The 25,161-nt window shown below is 47.6% G+C and overlaps 1 protein-coding gene across 3 annotated transcripts in view; it reads right to left on the bottom strand.

Annotated features, from left to right (window-relative positions):
- The window catches only part of LOC135031020 (TATA-binding protein-associated factor 2N-like), a 207,229-nt gene that overhangs the window by 164,468 nt on the left and 17,600 nt on the right, over nucleotides 1–25,161 (bottom strand). For all 3 annotated transcript variants that reach the window (XM_063953983.1, XM_063953981.1, XM_063953982.1), the window contains exon 2: nucleotides 13,881–13,923. In XM_063953983.1, coding sequence (XP_063810053.1) covers nucleotides 13,881–13,923 — 43 coding nt within the window. The remainder of the gene's footprint in view (nucleotides 1–13,880; nucleotides 13,924–25,161) is intronic.

The raw sequence follows: 25,161 nt of genomic DNA, 5'->3' as shown, positions 1-25,161 counted from the left end.
AAATAATCTAAGTGAAAGACTCCTCCCCCTCAATCCCCCCTCATCCCTCAACTATGAATTAGCCGAGAGGAGACGGGAACAAGATAACAGAACTACACGAGGGAAGAGCGCACATAATCAAAACAGAACATAACAATGAAGGCACGAGAACAGTGAAGGGCAAGTGGCCAGTGTCCCCTATGGCTTCCGAAAAGGATTTATTGGCAAGTACCAAAATCCTCCTTTTTCTGTCAGCTATTAGGGGACACTGGCACAACTTCAAGACCGTGGGGACATACCTAAGTTTCCCCCCTGGGCGGGAGATCGCTAAGGAACTTGCAAAACAAGACTGCTAAACCGTGAAGATGAATCCGAAAAAGTATCAAACTTGTAGAACTTGGCAAACGTATGAATACTGGACCAAGTGGCTGCTCTACAGAGTCGAGACATGGTAGCCCCCCTACTAGCAGCCCAGGAAGACCCAATTGAGCATGTAGAGTGGGCTTTAATGGATAATGGAGGTCACCTAGATTGGTGTAGATAGGCTTGACGAATAGTCAACCGAATCCAGCGGCCCAAGGTCTGCTTGGTAACAGGCCACCCTCGCAGCGGGAGATCATAAGGCAGTCTTTCACAACGGTGCTGTCCGCTCCACGTAGATCTTCAACGTCCACTACATCCAGAGAAGGTGTCCCAGAATCCTCCTGTAAGGACAGTACAACAATCAGCTGACTGATATGAAAAGCTGACACGACCTTGGGAAGAAAGGAAGCATGTGTTCTCAACTCAGCCCCATCAGGATGAAAAATCAAGTAGGGAGGCATACAAGACAAGGCACTTAATTCAGATACCATCTGGGATGAAGCTATGGCTAATAGATAAATCAGTCTTCCAAGTAAGTTAATATCTGCGTCTTCCAATGGTTCAAAACAGGGTGACTGCAGATAATCCAGCACCAGATTCAAGTCCCAAGGAGCTGTAGGGGGGAAGGGGGGAACAAATGGGAAATGTACCCGAAGGACCCCTTGTAGGAAAATTTGCACATCCGGTAGGAGCACCAGGCATCTCTGAAAGAAAAATCGATAAGGCAGATACCTGAACTTTCAGGGATCATATACGAAGTCCGTAATATAAAAACCTGCCTGAAGAAAGAGCAAGAACTGACAGACAAAAAGAATCTGATTGAAACCCCTTTTCGGTCACACCAAGAGATAAGAATGCCAGATGCGATGGTAATGGGCTGCTGTAACAGTTTTCGTGAAAGCAACATTGTGGGAATCACACATTTTGGAATTCCTTTGCATTTTAGGATGTCTGCCTCAAGAGCCATCCCATTAAACGTAGTTATGGTAAATCTGGATGCACGAAGCGCCCTTGTTGGAGTATACCTGTTCGCAGGTGTAGAGGCCAAGGATCGTCCTCTAGCAGAAGGTGCAGATCTGAAAACCAAGCACTCCGAGGCCAATCTGGTGCCACCAAGATCAGTGATTGACTCCCGTTTTATTCTCTTGAGAATCAAACAATAGAGGGAACTGAGGGAACATGTAGACTATGTTGTACGGCCAGAGTGTCTACAGCTTCTGCCTGAGGATTCCGTATTCTGGAGATGTATCGAGGAAGCAGATTGAGACGGGACGCCATGAGATCCACCTCCGGACACCCCCAGCACTGTGTCAAACCTCTGGGTGAAGTGCCCATTCTCCCGGATGTAGATCCTGACAGCTGAGGTAGTCTGCTTCCCAATTGTCTACTCCTGGAATGAATACTGCTGAGAGGACTACAGCATTGCGTTCGGCCCACTAGAGAATACGTGTCAGCTCTCGCATCGTTTGGAGACAGAGCTCCTCCCTGCTTGTTTACATGCGCTTCAGCAGTCGTGTTGTCCAATTGAACCTTTACGGCTTTGGATCGAATTACTTGGACAGCTTTTACCAGCGCATTGTAAATCACTCTCCGTTCCAACACATTTATTAGCAACAGTGATTCATATGAAGGCCAATGGCCCTGAAGCTGGAAGTCAAACACAACCGCGCCCCATACCCTGAGACTGGCATCTGTCGTTAGGAGCGTCCGGTTCCATACACCAAACTGCCTGCCTGCAGTGAGATTGTGCAGTTGGAGACACCAAAGTAGCGAAAGTCATGTCTCTGGAGTCAGGTAGAACTGTTGAAGGTGTAGATGCGACCCCAACCACTGATGTAACAGATCCAGCTAGAGAGGATGTGAATGAAAACGGCCAAACTCCAGAGTTTCGAAAGCTGCTACAATTTTCCCCAAGCAAATGAATGCATAAGTGGACTGATACCAGCCAGTTTCTGTATACCCAGAGGTTTGTCTTGAGGAAGGAGGAAGAGGGGAAAAGAACCCCCCCCTCAACTTTCTGGACGTTGGTGTCCGGGATCACACGAGAGACTGGATACGCTTTGACAGCTGAAGGTTGGATTCACAAAAAATGATTATCCGTGCTCCACTAATCCATTGTATGTTAATAGAGCATGCTCCTGGAGAATGAGATCTGATGGAGCTTTGAGGAGGAGGTCGTCTAGGTATGGTATTATTGTGACTCCCAATGATCTGAGGTGAGCAACCACCGACATGACCTTGGTAAACACCCTGGGGGCTGTGGACAGACCAAATGGTTAGGCTCTGAACTGAAAATGATCCTGTTGAATCAAACCTGAGAAACGCTTGGTGTGGTTCCCATATCGGAATGTGGAGATATGCATCCTTGATGTCCAGAGATATCAAATTCCTTAGGTTCCAGGCTCGAGATCACCGAGTTGAGCAACTAAATCTTGATCCGGTAAAAATACAGAAACTGATTTAACGATTCCAGATTCAGAATTGGTCGTACAGTACCGTCTGGTTTTGGTACTATGAAAAGATTGGAATAGTAACACTTCTTTCATTGAAGCAGTGGTACCAGCATTAACATAGCCGATTCTACCAAGACTGTATTGTACTTTGAAGGGCCAAACATTTGTCCAGGAGAAGGGGAAGACTTGTAAAATATTTCTTTGGCAGCAAAACTTTGAAATCTAACTTGTACCCTTGGGAGAGGATATTGTGAATCCACGCATTGTCCGATATCTTGAACAAGGTATCCTGAAAGTTTCGAAGCCGCGCTCCCACCATACTTCGGTCCCTGTGGAAGGGGAGACTGTCATGCCACGGTCTTTTCTGCGGACTTTGGGTTTCGACGACGAGCAGCGACTGGTTACTGCCACGTCCTCTAAAAATGGACTGAAAGGAAATTCCAGTACAAGAGCGCTTAGGTGGTGGCGGAAGTAACATAGTATCTAAGGTTGAAAAAAAAAAGACAATTTGTCCATCGAGTTCAACCTATTTGTGGTCTCCTATGCAGTATTAATTTTGGACTAATTTTGTCTGATGCAGATGTCAGCTATTTGTTTTCTTCCTCTTTTTTAAAAGCTATAGTGCGTGTCTACACACCATAACCCTGGATACCCTTACCCATTAGGAATTTATCTAACCCATTCTTAAAGGTGTTGACAGAGTCCGCCGTTGTTACTCTCTCAGGCAGGGAATTCCAGACACGTATTGTCCTTACTGTGAGAAGAAAAAAAAACCAACACCTTTCTTCGCTTTGTGCGGAATCTCCTCTCTTCTAACCTGAGTGTCCACGTGTCCTCTGTTCTGATCTTACCAAAAACAGGTCCCGCGCAAGCTGTGTAATGCCCCTTTATATATTTGTAAATGTTGATCATGTCCCCTCTTAGTCTCCTCTTTTCCAGTGTAAACATGCCTAGCCTTTCCTTGAATTCCAGCGTCTACATGCCCTTAATTAGTATGGTCGCCCGCCTCTGCACCTTTTCTAGCTCCAGGATATCCTTTTTGTAGTATGGTGCCCGAAATTGTACACAGTATTCAAGTTGTGGCCTCACTAGTGATTTATATAATGGGAGTACAACATACTCGTCCCTTGCGTCAATTCCCCGTTTTATGCATGCTAATATCTTATTAGCCTTCTTTGCTGCAATCCTACTTTGGGTACTGCTACTTAGTTTGCTATGTGAACACCCAAGTCCTTTTCCAGTACAGAATCCCTTATTACTACCCCATTTAGTATGTAGGTGTTATTTTTGTTCTTGCTACCACAGTGCATTACCTTACACTTGTCTGTATTGAAGCTCATTCTCCATTTGGCTGCCCATGCTTCTAGTTTAATTAAGTCATTCTGATACTCAGCATCCACCTCCGTATTTATAACCTTACAGAATTTGGTAACATCTGCAAAAGTTGACACCATGCTCTGTAGACCTACTGTTAGGTCGTTAATGAAAATGTTGAATAGTGGTCCAAGTACAGACCCTTGTGGCACACAACTTAGCACTTCAGTCCAATTTGAAAGTGATCCATTAAGCACAACGAGCTGCTTCCAATTATCTAACCAATTTCTGACCCAAGTGCATATTGTGCTCCCTAGCCCTATTTCTTGTAGCTTATAGATAAGTCGCATGTGTGGTACTGTGTCGAAAGCTTTGGCAAAGTCTAAAAAGATTACATCCACCTCCTTACCCTGATCAAGATTCGCACTGTTTCATAAAAGCCAAGTAAGTTGGTTTGACATGATCTGTCCTTTACAAATCCATGTTGGTTTTTATGACCTTATTGGCTTCAAGGAACTTCTGAATACTATCCCTTAGTATACCTTCCAATACTTTCCCCACTATAGATGTAAGACTAACTGGTCTATAATTACCCGATTCAGCTTTACTTCCCTTTTTGAATATCGGCACTACTTCCGCTATATGCCAGTCTGTGGGAACCATACCTGATATAACGGAGTCTTTGAAAATCAAAAATAGTCTTGCTAGTTCAGAGTGAAGCTCCATGAGAACCCTTGGGCAAATTCCATCAGGACCAGGTGGATTTGCCTTGCTTTCCTTTGCTACTAGTTTTTCAGTTTTTACTTTAGCCGCTCTTATTTCATTTTTGCATATTTTGTTACAATCCTTATAATGCTGAAATGACTCCGCATTGTCAGATTTGTATTTTTTTTTTAAACACTAATTGGGGTTCACCGTCACTTTTACGACAACACCAAAAAGAGCCCAAAAACTCATGTTGACCTTTTCACCTGTCGACCTAATGCCCATGTTAGATTCAAGCGTATTCATGCATAATTAGCAAGAAGGCTAATTACAGCCAAATAGAGTGCAATTAATTCAGGACTATACATTTCTGCTTTTTATTTATAAATAAACATCACTTTGAAACTCAAACAAGCATTTTCACCATTTATTACACTAGTGTAGACACATGCAAATCCAAAACCGGGGATGAGCGCAGTGTGAAAAATTTCCACTTTTGCACCAATATTCTAACAAGTAGGACCAACTTGTTAAACACCAGCAGCACTCCCCGTAACGTTAGCACATTTCTGTGCGCAGTCCACCCAAATCCTATATCTTAATGCCCATGTCAACCTTCAGTGGTCGACCTAATGACTTTTGCCTAAGTGGAGTCGACCCAACGACCCGTACCCGTTTCCAGTATCCTTGCCTTTCTCCAGGCAGGTTTGGATCTCTGACTCCACCTTGCTTCTCTTAACGTACTGGTCTTGGCTCTATCTGTTTAGTTTCCAGAAATGTATTGCTCTTTTGCTGTATATGCGTACATTTCTACAGGGGGTATTGCGGATTCAACCTCCCTTTGTCCCTCTGGTGGCTCCGTGGCATTGGTCTCTATAGTTCTCTGTACATTAGATCAGTCACCATTTGAACCACTGGACTCGGACCTCAAATGGTTAACGCAAAGACTTTTTCTTTTGGCTTGGCAAGAAGGATATAAGACTTAGGAGCGCTGTCCTGCTGCTCCCCATTTTGATCTTTCATCATGACAGCAGTCCTACGGACCAAACAGGAATACCTCCTGAAGTAGTTTCGGTCTTCCAATCACCAGACTTCTCCGTAGGAGAGGCCTCCATGTATGTGGTCCGTTCTCTTCGAATTTGTGTACCATACTAGTTCCATCAGGAAGACTGATTTCTTCTTTGTCCTATATGGATTACGTAAGCGGGGCTGGCCAGCTTCAAAACACTTTGGCCCTTTGGCTTTTCATGACTGTCTCATAGGCTTACACGCAAGCTGACCTCCCCGTGCCGGACACAGTCTCTGCTCATTCTACTCACTCTGTGGGACCTTTTGTGGGCAGCCTGTCATGGCACCTCTGCTGAACTATGCAATGCAGCCATGTGGTTTGCTGTCCACACGTTCTATGCATTTGAAACGTTTGCTTCAAGATGCTACATTTGGACGCAACATGCTCCTCTTGGCTTGTGAGTGTCCCCATTCCTGGTTCAACAACTGCTTTGTGACATCACTAATGTCATCCCTATGGAGCCTGAAGAAAATAAGTTAATGTAAAACTTGTTAACTTTCTTTAAGGTCCATAGGATCCACAGGGTGCCCACCCTGACCCTCCTAGCTTCAATAGGTTGTTTTTCTTGGTCACCAGTTCCAGATTCCTTGTGCGAGTGTTATCCTGTGTGTACCATTCTTCTTTCTCTCTTCTCCAGCTGCTACCTTGGCTACTGTGATCTCGATAGCTCCGGCCTGGCCAAGGCGCCATTGGCAAACGGATCTCCACAGTCTATCCATAGACGTTCCCTTTTCACTTCCTCTATAACCACACCTTGTCTCAGGGTCCCCGTCTACACCCAGTCTTAGCTCGCCTGTCACAGTGTGGCTCTTGAGTCATCCCTCTTAAGGTCTAAAGGGTTGACGTTCAGACAATGCTCTGTGCGCGAAACCTGCTACAGGCTGTATCTATTACTGAGTGCGACAATTCCAGTGGATATTGTCACTGACTGATTCTGGTTTTTTGTGTTTCCAGGGGATACGGTTGTTAGGTCAACATGGTCAAAAGGTCGACCCGAGTTTTTCAAAAAAAATTCTCATGTTTTAGATTTTTCCATACTTCACAATCCACGTGGACTACGATGGGAACGGTAACCTGTGCCGAGCGAAGCACCTTGCCTGAAGCATGGCGAGGAAAGAAACAGAAGGATTTGAGCAAGCCCACATCAACAAAAGATCTGTTCGTTCTCCAAGGTGTTTGAACACTCTCCCTGCTTAGTGCTTTCAAAAACTGTACCTAGAAGAATTGATGCAGTTATGCTGTTTTGAAGGTAAAGGGTGGTGATCACACCAAATATTGATTTGATTTAGATTTCTCCTTTGTTCATTTACTTTGCATTTTGTTAATTGAAAAAACTATTAACAGTTCTATTTTTGAAAGCAATCTTAGTATACAGCATTTTTTCCATCTGTCTAAAACTTTTGCACAGTACTGTATACAGAGAAACATTCATGTGTTGCTTTTATCTGAAACATACAGTATTAGCTTAAGTGATAAAATAAGAATTTACTTACCGATAATTCTATTTCTCGTAGTCCGTAGTGGATGCTGGGGACTCCGTAAGGACCATGGGGAATAGCGGCTCCGCAGGAGACTGGGCACATCTAAAGAAAGCTTTAGGACTATCTGGTGTGCACTGGCTCCTCCCCCTATGACCCTCCTCCAAGCCTCAGTTAGGATACTGTGCCCGGACGAGCGTACACAATAAGGAAGGATTTTGAATCCCGGGTAAGACTCATACCAGCCACACCAATCACACTGTACAACTTGTGATCTGAACCCAGTTAACAGCATGATAACAGAGGAGCCTCTAGAAAAGATGGCTCACTACAGCAATAACCCGATTTTTTGGTAACAATAACTATGTACCAGTATTGCAGACAATCCGCACTTGGGATGGGCGCCCAGCATCCACTACGGACTACGAGAAATAGAATTATCGGTAAGTAAATTCTTATTTTCTCTAACGTCCTAAGTGGATGCTGGGGACTCCGTAAGGACCATGGGGATTATACCAAAGCTCCCAAACGGGCGGGAGAGTGCGGATGACTCTGCAGCACCAATTGAGAGAACTCCAGGTCCTCCTCAGCCAGGGTATCAATTTTGTAGAATTTTACAAACGTATTTGCTCCTGACCAAGTAGCTGCTCGGCAAAGTTGTAAAGCCGAGACCCCTCGGGCAGCCGCCCAAGATGAGCCCATCTTCCTTGTGGAGTGGGCATTTACAGATTTTTGGCTGTGGCAGGCCTGCCACAGAATGTGCAAGCTGAATTGTACTACAAATCCAACGAGCAATAGTCTGCTTAGAAGCAGGAGCACCCAGCTTGTTGGGTGCATACAGGATAATCAGCGAGTCAGATTTTCTGACTCCAGCCGTCCTGGAAACATATTTTCAGGGCCCTGACAACGTTTAGCAACTTGGAGTCCTCCAAGTCCCTAGTAGCCGCAGGCACCACAATAGGTTGGTTCAGGTGAAACGCTGAAACCACCTTAGGGAGAAACTGAGGACGAGCCCTCAATTCCGCCCTGTCCGAATGGAAAATCAGATAAGGGCTTTTACAGGATAAAGCCGCCAATTCTGACACGCGCCTGGCCCAGGCCAGGGCCAACAGCATGACCACTTTCCATGTGAGATATTTTAACTCCACAGATTTAAGTGGTTCAAACCAATGTGACTTTTGGAACCCAAAAAACTACATTGAGATCCCAAAGTGCCACTGGAGGCACAAAAGGAGGCTGTATATGCAGTACCCCTTTTACAAACGTCTGAACTTCAGGGACTGAAGCTAGTTCTTTTTGGAAGAAAATTGACAGGGCCGAAATTTGAACCTTAATGGACCCCAATTTCAGGCCCATAGACACTCCTGTTTGCAGGAAATGTAGGAATCGACCCAGTTGAATTTCCTCCGTCGGGCCTTACTGGCCTCGCACCAAGCAACATATTTTCGCCAAATGCGGTGATAATGTTTTGCGGTTACATCCTTCCTGGCTTTGATCAGGATAGGGATGACTTCATCCGGAATGCCTTTTTTCCTTCAGGATCCGGCGTTCAACCGCCATGCCGTCAAACGCAGCCGCGGTAAGTCTTGGAACAGACAGGGTCCTTGTTGGAGCAGGTCCCTTCTTAGAGGTAGAGGCCAAGGATCCTCCGTGAGCATCTCTTGAAGTTCCGGTTACCAAGTCCTTCTTGGCCAATCCAGAGCCACGAATATAGTGCTTACTCCTCTCCATCTTATCAATCTCAGTACCTTGGGTATGAGAGGCAGAGGAGGGAACACATACACTGACTGGTACACCCACGGTGTTACCAGAGCGTCTACAGCTATTGCCTGAGGGTCCCTTGACCTGGCGCAATACCTGTCGAGTTTTTCCCAACGGTTTATAATCATGTGGAAGACTTCTGGGTGAAGTCCCCACTCTCCCGGGTGGAGGTCGTGCTGAGGAAGTCTGCTTCCCAGTGGTCCACTCCCGGAATGAATACTGCTGACAGTGCTATCACATGATTTTCCGCCCAGCGAAGAATCCTTGCAGCTTCTGCCATTGCCCACCTGCTTCTTGTGCCACCCTGTCTGTTTACGTGGGTGACTGCCGTGATGTTGTCCGACTGGATCAACACCGGCTGACCTTGAAGCAGAGGTCTTGCTAAGCTTAGAGCATTGTAAATGGCCCTTAGCTTCAGGATATTTATGTGAAGTGTTGTCTCCAGGCTTGACCATAAGCCCTGGATATTCCTTCCCTGTGTGACTGCTCCCCAGCCTCGCAGGCTGGCATCCGTGGTCACCAGGACCCAGTCCTGAATGCCGAATCTGCGGCCCTCTAGAAGATGAGCACTCTGCAACCACCACAGGAGGGACACCCTTGTCCTTGGTGACAGGGTTATCCGCTGATGCATCTGAAGATGCGACCCGGACCATTTGTCCAGCAGGTCCCACTGGAAAGTTCTTGCGTGGAATCTGCCGAATGGGATTGCTTCGTAGGAAGCCACCATTTTACCCAGAACCCTTGTGCATTGATGCACTGAGACTTGGCTCGGTTTTAGGAGGTTCCTGACTAGCTCGGATAACTTTCTGTCTTTCCCCTCCGGGAGAAACACCTTTTTCTGGACTGTGTCCAGGATCATCCCTAGGAACAGAAGACAAGTCGTCGGAACCAGCTGCGATTTTGGAATATTGAGAATCCAATCGTGCTGCCGCAACACTACCTGAGATAGTGCTACACCGACCTCCAACTGTTCCCTGGATCTTACCCTTATCAGGGAATCGTCCAAGTAAGGGATAACTAAAATTCCCTTTCTTCGAAGGAATATCATCATTTCGGCCATTACCTTGGTAAAGACCCGGGGTGCCGTGGACCATCCATACGGCAGCGTCTGAACTGATAGTGACAGTTCTGTACCATAAACCTGAGGTACCCTTGGTGAGAAGGGTAAATTTTGACATGAAGGTAAGCATCCTTGATGTCCCGAGACATCATGTAGACCCCTTCTTCCAGGTTCGCAATCACTGCTCTGAGTGACTCAATCTTGAATTTGAACCTCTGTATGTAAGTGTTCAAAGATTTTAGATTTAGAATTGGTCTCACCGAGCCGTCCGGCTTCGGTACCACAACAGTGTGGAATAATACCCCGTTCCCTGTTGCAGGAGGGGTACCTTGATTATCACCTGCTGGGAATACAGCTTGTGAATGGCTTCCAAAACTGTCTCCCTGTCAGAAGGAGACATCGGTAAAGCCGACTTTAGGAAAACGGCGAGGGGGAGACGTCTCAAATTCTAATTTGTACCCCTGAGATATCACCTGAAGGATCCAGGGGTCTACTTGCGAGTGAGCCCACTGCGCGCTGAAATTCATTGAGACGGGCCCCCCACCGTGCCTGATTCTGCTTGTAAAGCCCCAGCGTCATACTGAGGGCTTGGCAGAGGCGGGAGAGGGTTTCTGTTCCTGGGAACTGGCTGATTTCTGCAGCCTTTTTTCTCTCCCTCTGTCACGGGGCAGAAATGAGGAACATTTTGCCCGCTTGTCCACGAAAAGACTGCGCCTGATAATACGGCGTCTTCTCATGTTGAGAGGCGACCTGGGGTACAAACGTGGATTTCCCAGCTGTTGCCGTGGCCACCAGGTCTGAAAGACCGACCCCAAATAACTCCTCCCCTTATTAAGGCAATACTTCCAAATGCCGTTTGGAATACGCATCACCTGACCACTGACGTGTCCATAACCCTCTACTGGTAGAAATGGACAACGCACTTAGACTTGATGCCAGTCGGCAAATATTCCGCTGTGCATCACGCATATATAGAAATGCATCTTTTAAATGCTCTATAGGCAAAAATATACTGTCCCTATCTAGGGTATCAATATTTTCAGTCAGGGAATCCGACCACGCCAACCCAGCACTGCACATCCAGGCTGAGGCGATTGCTGGTCGCAGTATAACACCAGTATGTGTGTAAATACATTTTAGGATACCCTCCTGCTTTCTATCAGCAGGATCCTTAAGGGCGGCCATCTCAGGAGAGGGTAGAGCCCTTACAAGCGTGTGAGCGCTTTATCCACCCTAGGGGGTGTTTCCCAACGCACCCTAACCTCTGGCGGGAAAGGATATAATGCCAATAACATTTTAGAAATTATCAGTTGTTATCGGGGGAAAACCACGCATCATCACACACCTCATTTAATTTCTCAGATTCAGGAAAACTACAGGTAGTTTTTCCTCACCAAACATAATACCCCTTTTTGGTGGTACTCGTATTATCAGAAATGTGTAAAACATTTTTCATTGCCTCAATCATGTAACGTGTGGCCCTACTGGAAGTCACATTTGTCTCTTCACCGTCGACACTGGAGTCAGTATCCGTGTCGGCGTCTATATCTGCCATCTGAGGTAACGGGCGCTTTAGAGCCCCTGACGGCCTATGAGACGTCTGGACAGGCACAAGCTGAGTAGCCGGCTGTCTCATGTCAACCACTGTCTTTTATACAGAGCTGACACTGTCACGTAATTCCTTCCAACAGTTCATCCACTCAGGTGTCGACCCCCTAGGGGGTGACATCACTATTACAGGCAATCTGCTCCGTCTCCACATCATTTTTCTCCTCATACATGTCGACACAAACGTACCGACATACAGCACACACACAGGGAATGCTCTGATAGAGGACAGGACCCCACTAGCCCTTTGGGGAGACAGAGGGAGAGTTTGCCAGCACACACCAAAGCGCTATATATATACAGGGATAACCTTATATAAGTGTTTTTCCCCTTATAGCTGCTGTATTGTTAATACTGCGCCTAATTAGTGCCCCCCTCTCTTTAACCCTTTCTGTAGTGTAGTGACTGCAGGGGAGAGCCAGGGGAGCTTCCCTCCAACTGAGCTGTGAGGGAAAATGGCGCCAGTGTGCTGAGGAGATAGGCTCCGCCCCTTTTTCGCGGACTTTTCTCCTGCTTTTTTATGGATTCTGGCAGGGGTTAAAATTCATCCATATAGCCCTGGGGGCTATATGTGATGTATTTTCGCCAGCCAAGGTGTTTTTATTGCTGCTCAGGGCGCCCCCCCCTAGCGCCCTGCACCCTCAGTGACCGAAGTGTGAAGTGTGCTGAGGAGCAATGGCGCACAGCTGCAGTGCTGTGCGCTACCTTGGTGAAGACAGGATGTCTTCTGCCGCCGATTTTCCGGACCTCTTCTGTCTTCTGGCTCTGTAAGGGGGCCGGCGGCGCGGCTCTGGGACCCATCCATGGCTGGGCCTGTGATCGTCCCTCTGGAGCTAATGTCCAGTAGCCTAAGAAGCCCAATCCACTCTGCACGCAGGTGAGTTCGCTTCTTCTCCCCTTAGTCCCTCGATGCAGTGAGCCTGTTGCCAGCAGGTCTCACTGAAAATAAAAAACCTAAACTAAAACTTTCACTAAGAAGCTCAGGAGAGCCCCTAGTGTGCACCCTTCTCGTTCGGGCACAGAGATCTAACTAAGGCTTGGAGTAGGGTCATAGGGGGAGGAGCCAGTGCACACCAGATAGTCCTAAAGCTTTCTTTAGATGTGCCCAGTCTCCTGCGGAGCCACTATTCCCCATGGTCCTTACGGAGTCCCCAGCATCCACTTAGGACGTTAGAGAAACCAGTATTACATCTTAATATAGTTAAGTTAAGACTTGGGGGGGGGGGGGTGATATTCAATTGTTTATGCATAAAAACAGCTAAATCCATGCAACCTGTGCGTGCTGCGTTTGGCCAGCCGAAAGCCTGAATTTGAGCAGATTCCTTCTCATCACCTCAAAAGGGTGCTACAGAAGCTACAGCCAACTGAATTCCCCTCATTGTTTATTTCCTTCTTAGCTATGAATTTATATCAAGGAGTTACAGTATTTCTATTGCTCTAGGATAGAACACAGCTTTCCTGCGAATAGCAGTAACCACAAAGGACAGTTTAAGTCTTATCTTTGCGCAACAAGAACTGACTAGTTCAAAGTATCCCCTATGGGTGTAAGAAATAAATTAATGCACATATAAGTTACTACAGGGATGCTCAAAACAAATCTAAAATTATATAATCATAGCTGTATGACCAAAGTGAATTCCCTATAAAAGCAAAGTCAAAATTGTGTCAGCATTCACTTTTGCCTGCTAATGACTTGGAGCTGTATTGAGAGCTGCACTGGTACATGCATGGAGAAAGCAGAGCAACACTGTCATTTGAACAGCCAGCAACTGGAATGGACTAGTACCATTGTTAACATGTACTGCTCACTGTAGAATAGTTGTATTTTTAGGTAGAGAACCACTTTCAACTGTGAGTCTGAAAAGACCCACAGGAAAATTCTGGTCCTGTGAACTACACTATTAGATCTATTCAATTGATGTCAGATCCTTTCCGACAGAAAGGATCCGACATTTCAGTATTCAATTTGAGGCCGAATCAGACAGGTTTTGGCCGTTTCGGACAATATCAATCCAATTATTTTTTTAAAGTGGGATTGACATTGTCGAAAACAGGACTTAAAGCTGGTGATAGCTGGCAAATTAAAATACCTTTCTTGATGTTGGCCACCATAACTCCCGTAATTACCAGGATCTAAAAGAACAATTGAGATAAAGTTGATATATACAGAATTTACAACAAATACATTATTTATTTTTATAATTCTTAATTGCATTATTAAACACACTTAGTAGGCACCAAAGCCAAATTAAATTATTTAATCACAAATTACTACTTTAGTTCAATAGGCAGCTGCATTTGGGGCTCTGTTTTTGTCAAAAGCATAAAAAATAAGATTTTACTTACCGGTAAATCTATTTCTCGTAGTCCGTAGTGGATGCTGGGGACTCCATAAGGACCATGGGGAATAGACGGGCTCCGCAGGAGACATGGGCACTTTAAGAAAGAATTTGGATTCTGGTGTGCTCTGGCTCCTCCCTCTATGTAGCGGCTCGGCATAGCTGTAATGCCGAGACCCCTCGGGCAGCCGCCCAAGAAGAGCCCACCTTCCTAGTGGAATGGGCTTTCACTGATTTTGGCTGCGGCAATCCAGCCACAGAATGAGCCTGCTGAATCGTGTTACAGATCCAGCGAGCAATAGTCTGCTTTGAAGCAGGAGCACCAAGCTTGTTGGATGCATACAGGATTAACAGTGACTCCGTTTTCCTGACTCTAGCCATTCTGGCTACATAAACTTTTAAAGCCCTGACCACATCAAGTAACTCGGAATCCTCCAAGTCACGAGTAGCCACAGGCACCACAATAGGCTGGTTCATATGAAAGGATGAGACCACTTTTGGCAGAAATTGTGGCCCTGTCCTCAATTCCGCTCTATCAGCATTTATGAGACAAAGCCGCTAATTCTGACATGCGCTTAGCCGAAGCCAAGGCTAATAGCATGACCACCTTCCACGTGAGATATTTCAACTCCACTGTTAAGTGGTTCAAACCAGTGTGATTTCAGGAAACTCAACACCACGTTAAGATCCCAAGGTGCCACTGGAGGCACAAAGGGAGGCTGAATATGCAGCACTCCTTTCACAAACATCTGAACTTCTGGCAGAGAAGCCAACTCCTTTTGAAAGAAAATGGAAAGGGCCGAAATCTGGACCTTAATTGAGCCTAACTTCAGGCCCAAATCCACTCCTGACTGAAGGTAGTGAAGGAAACGGCCCAGCTGAAACTCCTCTGTAGTAGCAGTGATGGCCTCACACCAAGAAACATATTTTCGCCATATCCGGTGATAATGTTTAGCTGGTACGTCCTTCCTAGCCTTTATCAGCGTAGGAATGACCTCCTCCGGAATACCCTTTTCTGCTAGGATCCGGCGTTCAACCGCCATGCCGCCAAACGCAGCCGCGGTAAGTCTTGGAAGAGACAGGGTCCCTGTTGCAACAGGTCCTGTCTTAGAGGAAGAGGCCACGGATCCTCTATGAGCAATTCTTGCAGATCTGGATACCAAGTCCTTCGTGGCCAATGTGGAACAATGAGAATTGTTCTTACTCTTTTTCTTATTATCCTCAGTACCCTGGGTATGAGAGGAAGAGGAGGAAATACATAGACCGACTGGAACACCCACGGTGTCACCAGGGCGTCTACAGCTACCGCCTGAGGGTCCCTTGACCTGGCGCAATAGCTCTGTAGCTTTTTGTTGAGGCGTGACGCCATCATGTCTATCTGTGGTAGTTCCCACCGACTTGTAATCTGTGTGAAGACTTCTTGATGAAGTCCCCACTCTCCCGGGTGGCGGTCGTGTCTGCTGAGGAAGTCTGCTTCCCAGTTGTCCACTCCCGGGATGAACACTGCTGACAGTGCACTTACGTGATTCTCCGCCCAGCGAAGAATCCTGGTGGCTTCCGCCATCGCCACTCTGCTCCTTGTGCCGCCTTGGCGGTTTACATGAGCCACTGCGGTTATGTTGTCTGACTGAATCAGAACCGGTTGGTCGCGAAGTAGAGACTCCGCTTGACGTAGGGCGTTGTATATGGCCCTTAGTTCCAGGATGTTGATGTTAAGGCAAGTCTCCTGACTTGACCACAGGCCTTGGAAATTTCTTCCCTGCGTGACTGCCCCACCCCCGGAGGCTTGCATCAGTGGTCACCAGGACCCAGTCCTGAATGCCGAATCTGCGGCCCTACAGAAGGTGAGCACTCTGCAGCCACCACAGGAGAGACACCCTGGCCCTGGGGGATAGGGTGATTAACCGATGCATCTGAAGATGTGATCCGGACCATTTGTCCAGGAGATCCCATTGAAAGGTCCTCGCATGGAACCTGCCGAAGGGAATGGCCTTGTATGATGCCACCATCTCTCCCAGGACTCGTGTGCAGTGATGCACTGACACCTTTTTTGGTTTTAATAGGTCTCTGACCAGTGTCACGAGCTCCTGAGCCTTCTCCATCGGGAGATAAACCCTCTTCTCGTCTGTGTCCAGAATCATGCCCAGGAAGGGCAGACGAGTCGTAGGAATCAACTGCGACTTTGGAATATTCAGAATCCAGCCGTGCTGTCCTAACACTTCCAGAGAGTGTGCTACGCTGATCAGTAACTGCTCTCTTGACCTCGCTTTTATGAGGAGATCGTACAAGTATGGGATAATTGTGACCCCTTGCTTCCGCAGGAGTACCATCATTTCTGCCATCACCTTGGTAAAAATTCTCGGTGCCGTGGAGAGACCAAACGGCAACGTCTGAAATTGGTAATGACAATCCTGTACCACAAATCTGAGGTACGCCTGATGAGGTGGATAAATGGGGACATGAAGGTATGCATCCTTTATGTCCAGCGACACCATAAAATCCCCCTCTTCCAGGCTTGCAATGACCGCTCTGAGCGATTCCATCTTGAACTTGAACCTTTTCTGGTATATGTTAAGGGATTTTAAATTTAATATGGGTCTGACCGAACCGTCCGGTTTCGGTACCACAAACATGGTCGAATAATAACCCTTCCCTTGTTGAAGGAGGGGATCCTTGACCACCACCTGCTGAAGATACAATTTGTGAATTGCAGCTAACACTAATTTCCTCTCTAATGGGGAAGCTGGCAGGGCAGATTTGAAGTATCGGTGAGGGGGCATCTCTTCGAATTACAGCTTGTATCCCTGAGACACAATCTCTATTGCCCAGGGATCCACCTGGGAGTGAACCCACTTGTGGCTGAAATTTCGGAGACGCGCCCCCACCGGGCCTAGCTCCGCCTGTGGAGCCTCAGCGTCATGCGGTGGATTTAGTGGAACTAGCTGTGTTGTGCAGCTTCCTTCCTCTGCCCCTGCCTCTGGCAAGAAATGACGCACCTCTGACTTTCTTGCCTTTTTGTGATCGAAAGGACTGCATTTGGTAATACGGTGCTTTCTTCGGTTGTGAGGGAACATATGGCAAAAAATTTGACTTTCCAGCAGTAGCTGTGGAGACCAGTTCCGAGAGACCCTCCCCAAACAATTCCTCACCCTTGCAAGGCAAAACCTCCATGTGCCTTTTTGAGTCGGCATCGCCTGTCCATTGCCGAGTCCACAGGACCCTTCTGGCAGAAATCGACATTGCATTTATTCTAGAGCCCAGTAGGCTAATGTCTCTTTGAGCATCTCTCATATATAGGACAGCGTCTTTTATATGCCCCAGGGTCATTAATACAGTATCCTTGTCTAAGGTATCAAGTTCCTCAGACAAGGTATCCGTCCATGCTGCTACAGCACTACACACCCAGGCCGACGCAATTGCCAGCCTTAGTAAGGTACCTGAATGTGTATAAATGGACTTCAGGGTACACTCTTGCTTTCTATCCGCAGCATATTTTAGGGTGGCCGTATCCTGTGACGGCAGGGCTACCCTCTTGGATAAGCGTGTTAGAGCTTTGTCCACCCTAGGGAAGGATTCCCAGCGTAACCTGTCCGTTGGCGGAAAGGGATACGCCATAAGCATCCTCTTAGAAATCTGCACTTTATCTGGAGATTCCCAAGCCTTTTCACATAACTCATTTAGCTCATGTGAAGGGGGAAAGGTCACCTCCTGCCTTTTTTCCCCATACATATGAACCATCTTGTCAGGGACTGGGGTTTCCTCTGTGATGTGCAACACATCCTTCATTGCTATAATCATATAACGGATGGCTTTAGCCAATTTAGGCTGTAACTTTGCATCATCGTAATCGACACTGGAGTCAGAATTCATGTCGGTATCTGTGTCAACAATTGGGATAGTGGGCGCTTCCGAGACCCTGACGGCCTCTGCGACATCGGATCAGGCATGGGTTGAGACCCTGACTGACCTAAGGTTTCAGCTTTATCCAACCTTTTATGCAAGGAATTAACCTTATCATTTAAAACCTTCCACATATCCATCCAATCAGGGGTCGGCGCCGTCGGCGGAGACCCCACATTCATTTGCTCCTGCTCTGCTTCCACATAGCCTTCCTCGTCAAACCTGTCGACACAAGCGTACCGACACCACAAACACACAGGGGATGCTCTTTTTTGAAGACAGTTCCCCCACAAGGCCCTTTGGAGAGAGAGAGAGAGAGAGAGAGAGAGAGAGAGAGAGAGAGAGAGAGAGAGAAAGTATGCCAGCACACACCCCAGCGCTATATGTCCCAGGAATCACACAGTAACTTAGTGTTAACCCAGTAGCTGCTGTATATTGTTTTTGCGCCTAATTTATGTGCCCCCCCTCTCTTTTTACCCTCTCCTACCGTGAATCTGCAGGGGAGAGCCTGGGGAGCTTCCTCTCAGTGGAGCTGTGGAGAGAAAATGGCGCTGGTGAGTGCTGAGGAAGAAGCCCCGCCCCCTCAGCGGCGGGCTTCTGTCCCGCGTTTCTGTACACTATTATGGCGGGGGCTCATACATATATACAGTGCCCAACTGTGTATGTGTAACTTTTGCCAAGAGGTCCTAATTGCTGCCCAGGGAGCCCCCTCTGCGCCCTGCACCCTACAGTGACCGGAGTATGTGGGTGTAGTGTGGGAGCAATGGCGCACAGCTGCAGTGCTGTGCGCTACCTCAGTGAAGACTGGAGTCTTCTGCCGCCGATTTCGAAGTCTTCTTGCTTCTATCACCCGGCTTCTGTCTTCCGGCTCTGCGAGGGGGATGGCAGCGCGGCTCCGGGATCGGACGACAAAGGGTGAGATCCTGTGTACGATCCCTCTGGAGCTAATGGTGTCCAGTAGCCTAAGAAGCAGGACCTATCTTCAGAGAGTAGGGCTGCTTCTCTCCCCTCAGTCCCAGGATGCAGGGAGCCTGTTGCCAGCAGATCTCCCTGAAAATAAAAAACCTAACAAAATACTTTCTTATAGCAAGCTCAGGAGAGCTCACTAAATAGCACCCAGCTCGTCCGGGCACAGATTCAAACTGAGGTCTGGAGGAGGGACAGAGGGAGGAGCCAGAGCACACCAGAATCCAAATTCTTTCTTAAAGTGCCCATGTCTCCTGCGGAGCCCGTCTATTCCCCATGGTCCTTACGGAGTCCCCAGCATCCACTAGGACGTTAGAGAAACATTGTTCCGGGACTCTACAAAGTTTCTATGATCACTCAAGAACAGTAGTCTGCAGGGGTCACTTTAATACATTGAAATCACATAGGAGCAGACTCACTTGTATTGCGCAGTGTCTTCCCTTGGGAAACATGTCTGAAGCTATTGAATTAGACACAGTGAGCAGCAGTGAATGCTCACTTCGCTTGAACCCAGGGTCTAAACAGAAATAAGTGGTGACTGCTGCCTCTGGGCTGCTCATAGGTTTATTGAGAATGTCTAATTGAATAGCTCTGGGCACTTTACCCAGAAGATGACAGACTACACTGGAAAAACTACTAAAAGAAAGTTGTGGAATATCTTAAACCAAACAACTTACAGGATCCAAAACAGCATGGATTTACTGGTGGGAGGTCATGCCAAACAAATCTTATTGACTTTTTTGACTGATGAAAATAATAGATCAAGGGGGAGCTGTAGATGTAGCATATCTAGACTTTAGTAAGGCATTTGACACTGTCCCACATCGCAGACTGATAAATAAACTTGAAAGTGTGGGGGTGGATTATAAAATGGTTAAATGGATAAGAACCTGGTTGCAGGATAGGAAACAGACAGTTGTAGTAAATGGAGTGCAATCTATGGAGGGAAATGTTACCAGTGGAGTACCCCAGGGATCTGTACTCGGACCAGTTCTCTTTAATATCTTTGTTGGTGACATTGCAAATGGTATTGAAGGGAAAGTATGCCTTTTTGCAGATGATACAAAGATATGCAACAGGGTAGACACACCAGGAGGGGTAAAACAAATGACTGATGACCTAGCTAGACTTGAAAAATGGTCAAGAACATAGCAACTACAGTTTAATGCTAAAAAATGCAAAATCATGCACTTGGGTCTGAAAAACCCAAAGGCTAAAATAAGGGTTATTTTATGGTTGCATCAGGTTTATCTGATGCTCTGTTGTTCATACTGTTAACTGGGTAAGGTTATCACGAGTTATACGGTGTGATTGGTGTGGCTGGTATGAGTCTTACCCTGGATTCCAAAATCCTTTCCTTGTACTGTCAGCTCTTCCGGGCACAGTTTCCTTAACTGAGGTCTGGAGGAGGGACATAGAGGGAGGAGCCAGTGCACATCAGTATTCCTAATTCTTTCTTAAAGTGCCCTGTCTCCTGCGGAGCCCGTCTATTCCCCATGGTCCTTACGGAGTCCCCAGCATCCACTACGGACTACGAGAAATAGATTTACCGGTAAGTAAAATCTTATTTTCTCTAACGTCCTAGTGGATGCTGGGGACTCCGTAAGGACCATGGGGATTATACCAAAGCACCCAAACAGGCGGGAGAGTGCAGATGACTCTGCAGCACAGATTGAGCAAACTCAAGGTCCTCCTCAGCCAGGGTATCAAACTTGTAGAACTTTGCAAAGGTGTTTGAACCCGACCAAGTAGCCGCTCGGCAAAGCTGTAATGCCGAGACCCCTCGGGCAGCCGCCCAAGAGCCCACCTTCCTTGTGGAGTGGGCTTTTACTGATTTTGGAGGTGGCAAGCCAGCCGCAGAATGAGCTTGCTGAATCGTGTTACAGATCCAGCGAGCAATAGTTTGCTTTGAAGCAGGAGCACCCAGCTTGTTGGATGCATACAGGATAAACAGCGAGTCAGGTTTCCTGACTCTAGCCGTTCTGGCTACATAAACCTTCAAAGCCCTGACTACGTCCAGTAACTCGGAATCCTCCAAGTCACAAGTAGCCACAGGCACCACAATAGGTTGGTTCATATGAAAAGATGACACCACTTTTGGCAGAAATTGCAGACGAGTCCGTAATTCTGCCCAGTCCATATGGAAAACCAGATAGGGGCTTTTATGTGACAAAGCCGCCAATTCTGACACACGCCTCGCCGAAGCCAAGGCTAATAGCATGACCACCTTCCACGTGAGATATTTTAACTCCACGGTTTTAAGTGGCTCAAACCAGTGTGATTTCAGGAAACTCAACACCACGTTAAGATCCCAAGGTGCCACTGGAGGCACAAACGGGGGCTGAATATGCAGCACTCCCTTTACAAACGTCTGAACTTCAGGCAGAGAAGCCAGTTTTTTGAAAGAAAATGGATAGGGCCGAAATCTGGACCTTAATGGACCCCAATTTTAGGCCCAAAGTCACTCCCGACTGTAGAAAGTGAAGGAAACGGCCCAGCTGGAATTCCTCTGTAGGGGCCTTCCTGGCCTCACACCAAGCAACATATTTTCGCCATATACGATGATAATGTTTAGCCGTCACGTCTTTCCTAGCCTTTATTAGCGTAGGAATAACTTCATCCGGAATCCCTTTTTCTGCTAGGATCCGGCGTTCAACCGCCATGCCGTCGAACGCAGCCGCGGTAAGTCTTGGAACAGACAGGGCCCCTGCTGCAACAGATCCTGCCTTAGAGGCAGAGGCCATGGGTCCTTTGTGAGCATTTCTTGCAGCTCTGGATACCAAGTCCTTCTTGGCCAATCCGGAACAATTAGTATTGTTCTCACTCCTCTTTTTCTTATGATTCTCAGTACCTTGGGTATGAGAGGAAGAGGAGGAAAAACAAACCGACTGGAACACCCACGGTGTCACTAGTGCGTCTACAGCTATCGCCTGAGGGTCTCTTGACCTGGTGCAATACCTCTGTAGTTTTTTGTTGAGGCGGGATGCCATCATGTCCACCTGTGGCAGCTCCCACCAATCTGCGCAAAGACTTCTTTATGAAGTCCCCACTCTCCCGGGTGAAGGTCGTGCCTGCTGAGGAAGTCTGCTTCCCAGTTGTCCACTCCCGGAATGAACACTGCTGACAGTGCTCTCACGTGATTCTCTGCCCAGCTCAGAATTCTGGTGGCTTCTGCCATCGCCACCCTGCTCCTTATGCCGCCTTGGCGGTTTACATGAGCCACTGCGGTGATGTTGTCTGATTGAATCAGCACCGATTGGTCGCGAAGCAGGGTCTCCGCTTGACTTAGAGCGTTGTATATGGCCTTTAGTTCCAGGATATTGATGTGAAGGCAAGTCTCCTGACTTGACCATAGACCCTGGAAATTTCTTCCCAGTGTGACTGCCCCCCACCCTCGGAGGCTTGCATCCATGGTCACCAGGACCCAGTCCTGAATGCCGAATCTGCGACCCTCGAGAAGGTGAGCACTCTGCAGCCACCACAGAAGAGACACCCTGGCCCTGGGGGATAGGGTGATCAGCCGATGCATCTGTAGATGTGATCCGGACCACTTGTCCAACAGATCCCATTGAAAGGTCCTCGCATGGAACCTGCCGAAGGGAATGGCCTCGTATGATGCCACCATCTTCCCCAGGACTCGCGTGCAGTGATGCCCCAACACCCGTTTTGGCTTTAAGAGGTCTCTGACCAGTGTCATGAGTTCCTGAGCCTTCTCAGTCGGGAGAAAAACCTTCTTCTGTTCTGTGTCCAGAATCATGCCCAGGAAGGGCAGACGCGTCGTTGGAATCAGATGCGACTTTGGAATATTCAGAATCCAGCCGTGCTGTTGTAACACTTCCCGAGAGCGTGCTACGCTGATCAGTAACTGCTCTCTGGACCTCGCCTTTATGAGGAGATCGTCCATGTATGGGATAATTGTGACTCCTTGCTTTCTCAGGAGCACCATAATTTCCGCCATTACCTTGGTAAATATTCTCGGTGCCGTGGAGAGACCAAACGGCAACGTCTGAAATTGGTAATGACAATCCTGTACCACGAATCTGAGGTACTCCTGATGAGGTGGATAAATGGGGACATGCAGGTAAGCATCCTTTATGTCCAGAGACACCATAAAATCCCCCTCTTCCAGGCTTGCAATGACCACTCTGAGCGATTCCATCTTGAACTTGAACCTTTTCAGGTAAATGTTCAGGGATTTTAAATTCAAAATGGGTCGGACCGAACCGTCCGGTTTCGGTACCACAAACATTGTGGAATAGTAACCCCTTCCCTGTTGAAGGAGGGGAACCTTCACCACCACCTGCTGGAGATATAATTTGGGAATTGCCGCTAACACTATTTCCCTCTCCAAGGGGGAAGCTGGCAGGGCCGATTTGAGGTAACGGTGAGGGGGCCTCACTTCGAATTCCAGCTTGTATCCCTGAGATACAATCTGTATAGCCCAGGGATCCACCTGTGAGCGAACCCATTGGTGGCTGAAATGTCGAAGACGCGCCCCCACCGATCCTGGCTCCACCTGTGGAGCCCCAGCGTCATGCAGTGGATTTAGTGGAAGCCGGGGAGGACTTCTGTTCCTGGGAACTAGCTGTATTGTGCAGCTTCTTTCCTCTACCCCTGCCTCTGGCAAGAAAGGACGCACCTCGGACTTTCTTGCCTCTTTGTGATCGAAAGGACTGCATTTGGTAATACGGTGCTTTCTTAGGTTGTGAGGGAATATATGGCAAAAAATTTGACTTCCCAGCCGTAGCTGTGGAAACTAGGTCCGAGAGAACGTCCCCAAACAATTCCTCACCCTTATAAGGTAAAACCTCCATGTGCCGTTTTGAGTCGGCATCACCTGTCCATTGCCGAGTCCACAGGACCCTTCTGGCCGAAATCGACATTGCATTTATTCTAGAGCCCAGTAGGGTAATATCTCTCTGGGCATCTCTCATATACAGGACAGCGTCTTTTATATGCCCCAAGGTCAGTAATATAGTATCCTTGTCCAAGGTATCAAGTTCCTCAGATAAAGTATCTGTCCATGCTGCGACAGCACTACACATCCAGGCCGACGCAATTGCCGGCCTTAGCAGAGTACCTGAATGTGTATAAATGAACTTCAGGATCCCTTCCTGCTTTCTATCCGCAGGATCCTTTAGGGTGGCCGTATCCTGTGACGGCAGGGCTACCTTCTTAGATAAGCATGTCAAAGCTTTGTCTACCCTAGGGGAGGATTCCCAGCGTAACCTGTCCGTTGGCGGGAAAGGATACGCCATAAGCAACCGTTTGGAAATCTGCACTTTCCTATCTGGAGATTCCCAAGCTTTTTCACATAACTCATTTAATTCATGTGAAGGGGGAAAAGTCACCTCATGCCTTTTTTCCCCAAACATATAAACCCTCTTGTCAGGGACTGGGTTTTCCTCTGAGATGTGTAATACATCCTTCATTGCTATAATCATGTAGCGGATGGCTTTAGCCATTTTAGGCTGCAACTTTGCATCATCGCCATCGACACTGGAGTCAGAATCCGTGTCGATATCTGTGTCAACTATTTGGGATAGTGGACGCTTCTGAGACCCTGACGGCCTCTGCGTTGTAGGGTCAGGCATGGGTTGAGACCCTGACTGTCCCAAGGCTTCAGCTTTATCCAACCTTTTATGCAAGGAATTAACATCATCATTTAAAACCTTCCACATATCCATCCAATCGGGTGTCGGCGGCGATACCACATTCATCTGCACCTGCTCTGCTTCCACATAGCCTTCCTCGTCAAACATGTCGACACAAGCGTACCAACACACCACACACACAGGGGATGCTCTATTTGAGGACAGAACCCCCACAAGGCCCTTTGGAGAGACAGAGAGAGAGTATGCCAGCACACACGCGCGCGCTATATGACCCAGGAATTACACAGTAACTTAGTGTTTACCCAGTAGCTGCTGTATACACCGATTTTGCGCTAAATTTATGTGCCCCCCCCCCCCCCCTCTCTTTTTACCCTCTTTCTACCGTGATTCTGCAGGGGAGAGCCTGGGGAGCTTCCTCTCAGCGGAGCTGTGGAGAGAAAATGGCGCTGGTGAGTGCTGAGGAAGAAGCCCCGCCCCCTCAGCGGCGGGCTTCTGTCCCGCGATTTGTGTAAAATAATGGCGGGGGCTCATGCATATATACAGTGCCCAAC

Source organism: Pseudophryne corroboree, chromosome 2, assembly GCF_028390025.1.
Source record: "Pseudophryne corroboree isolate aPseCor3 chromosome 2, aPseCor3.hap2, whole genome shotgun sequence".
Taxonomy (NCBI): domain Eukaryota; kingdom Metazoa; phylum Chordata; class Amphibia; order Anura; family Myobatrachidae; genus Pseudophryne; species Pseudophryne corroboree.
This window is presented reverse-complemented; position numbering and strand designations above follow the sequence as displayed.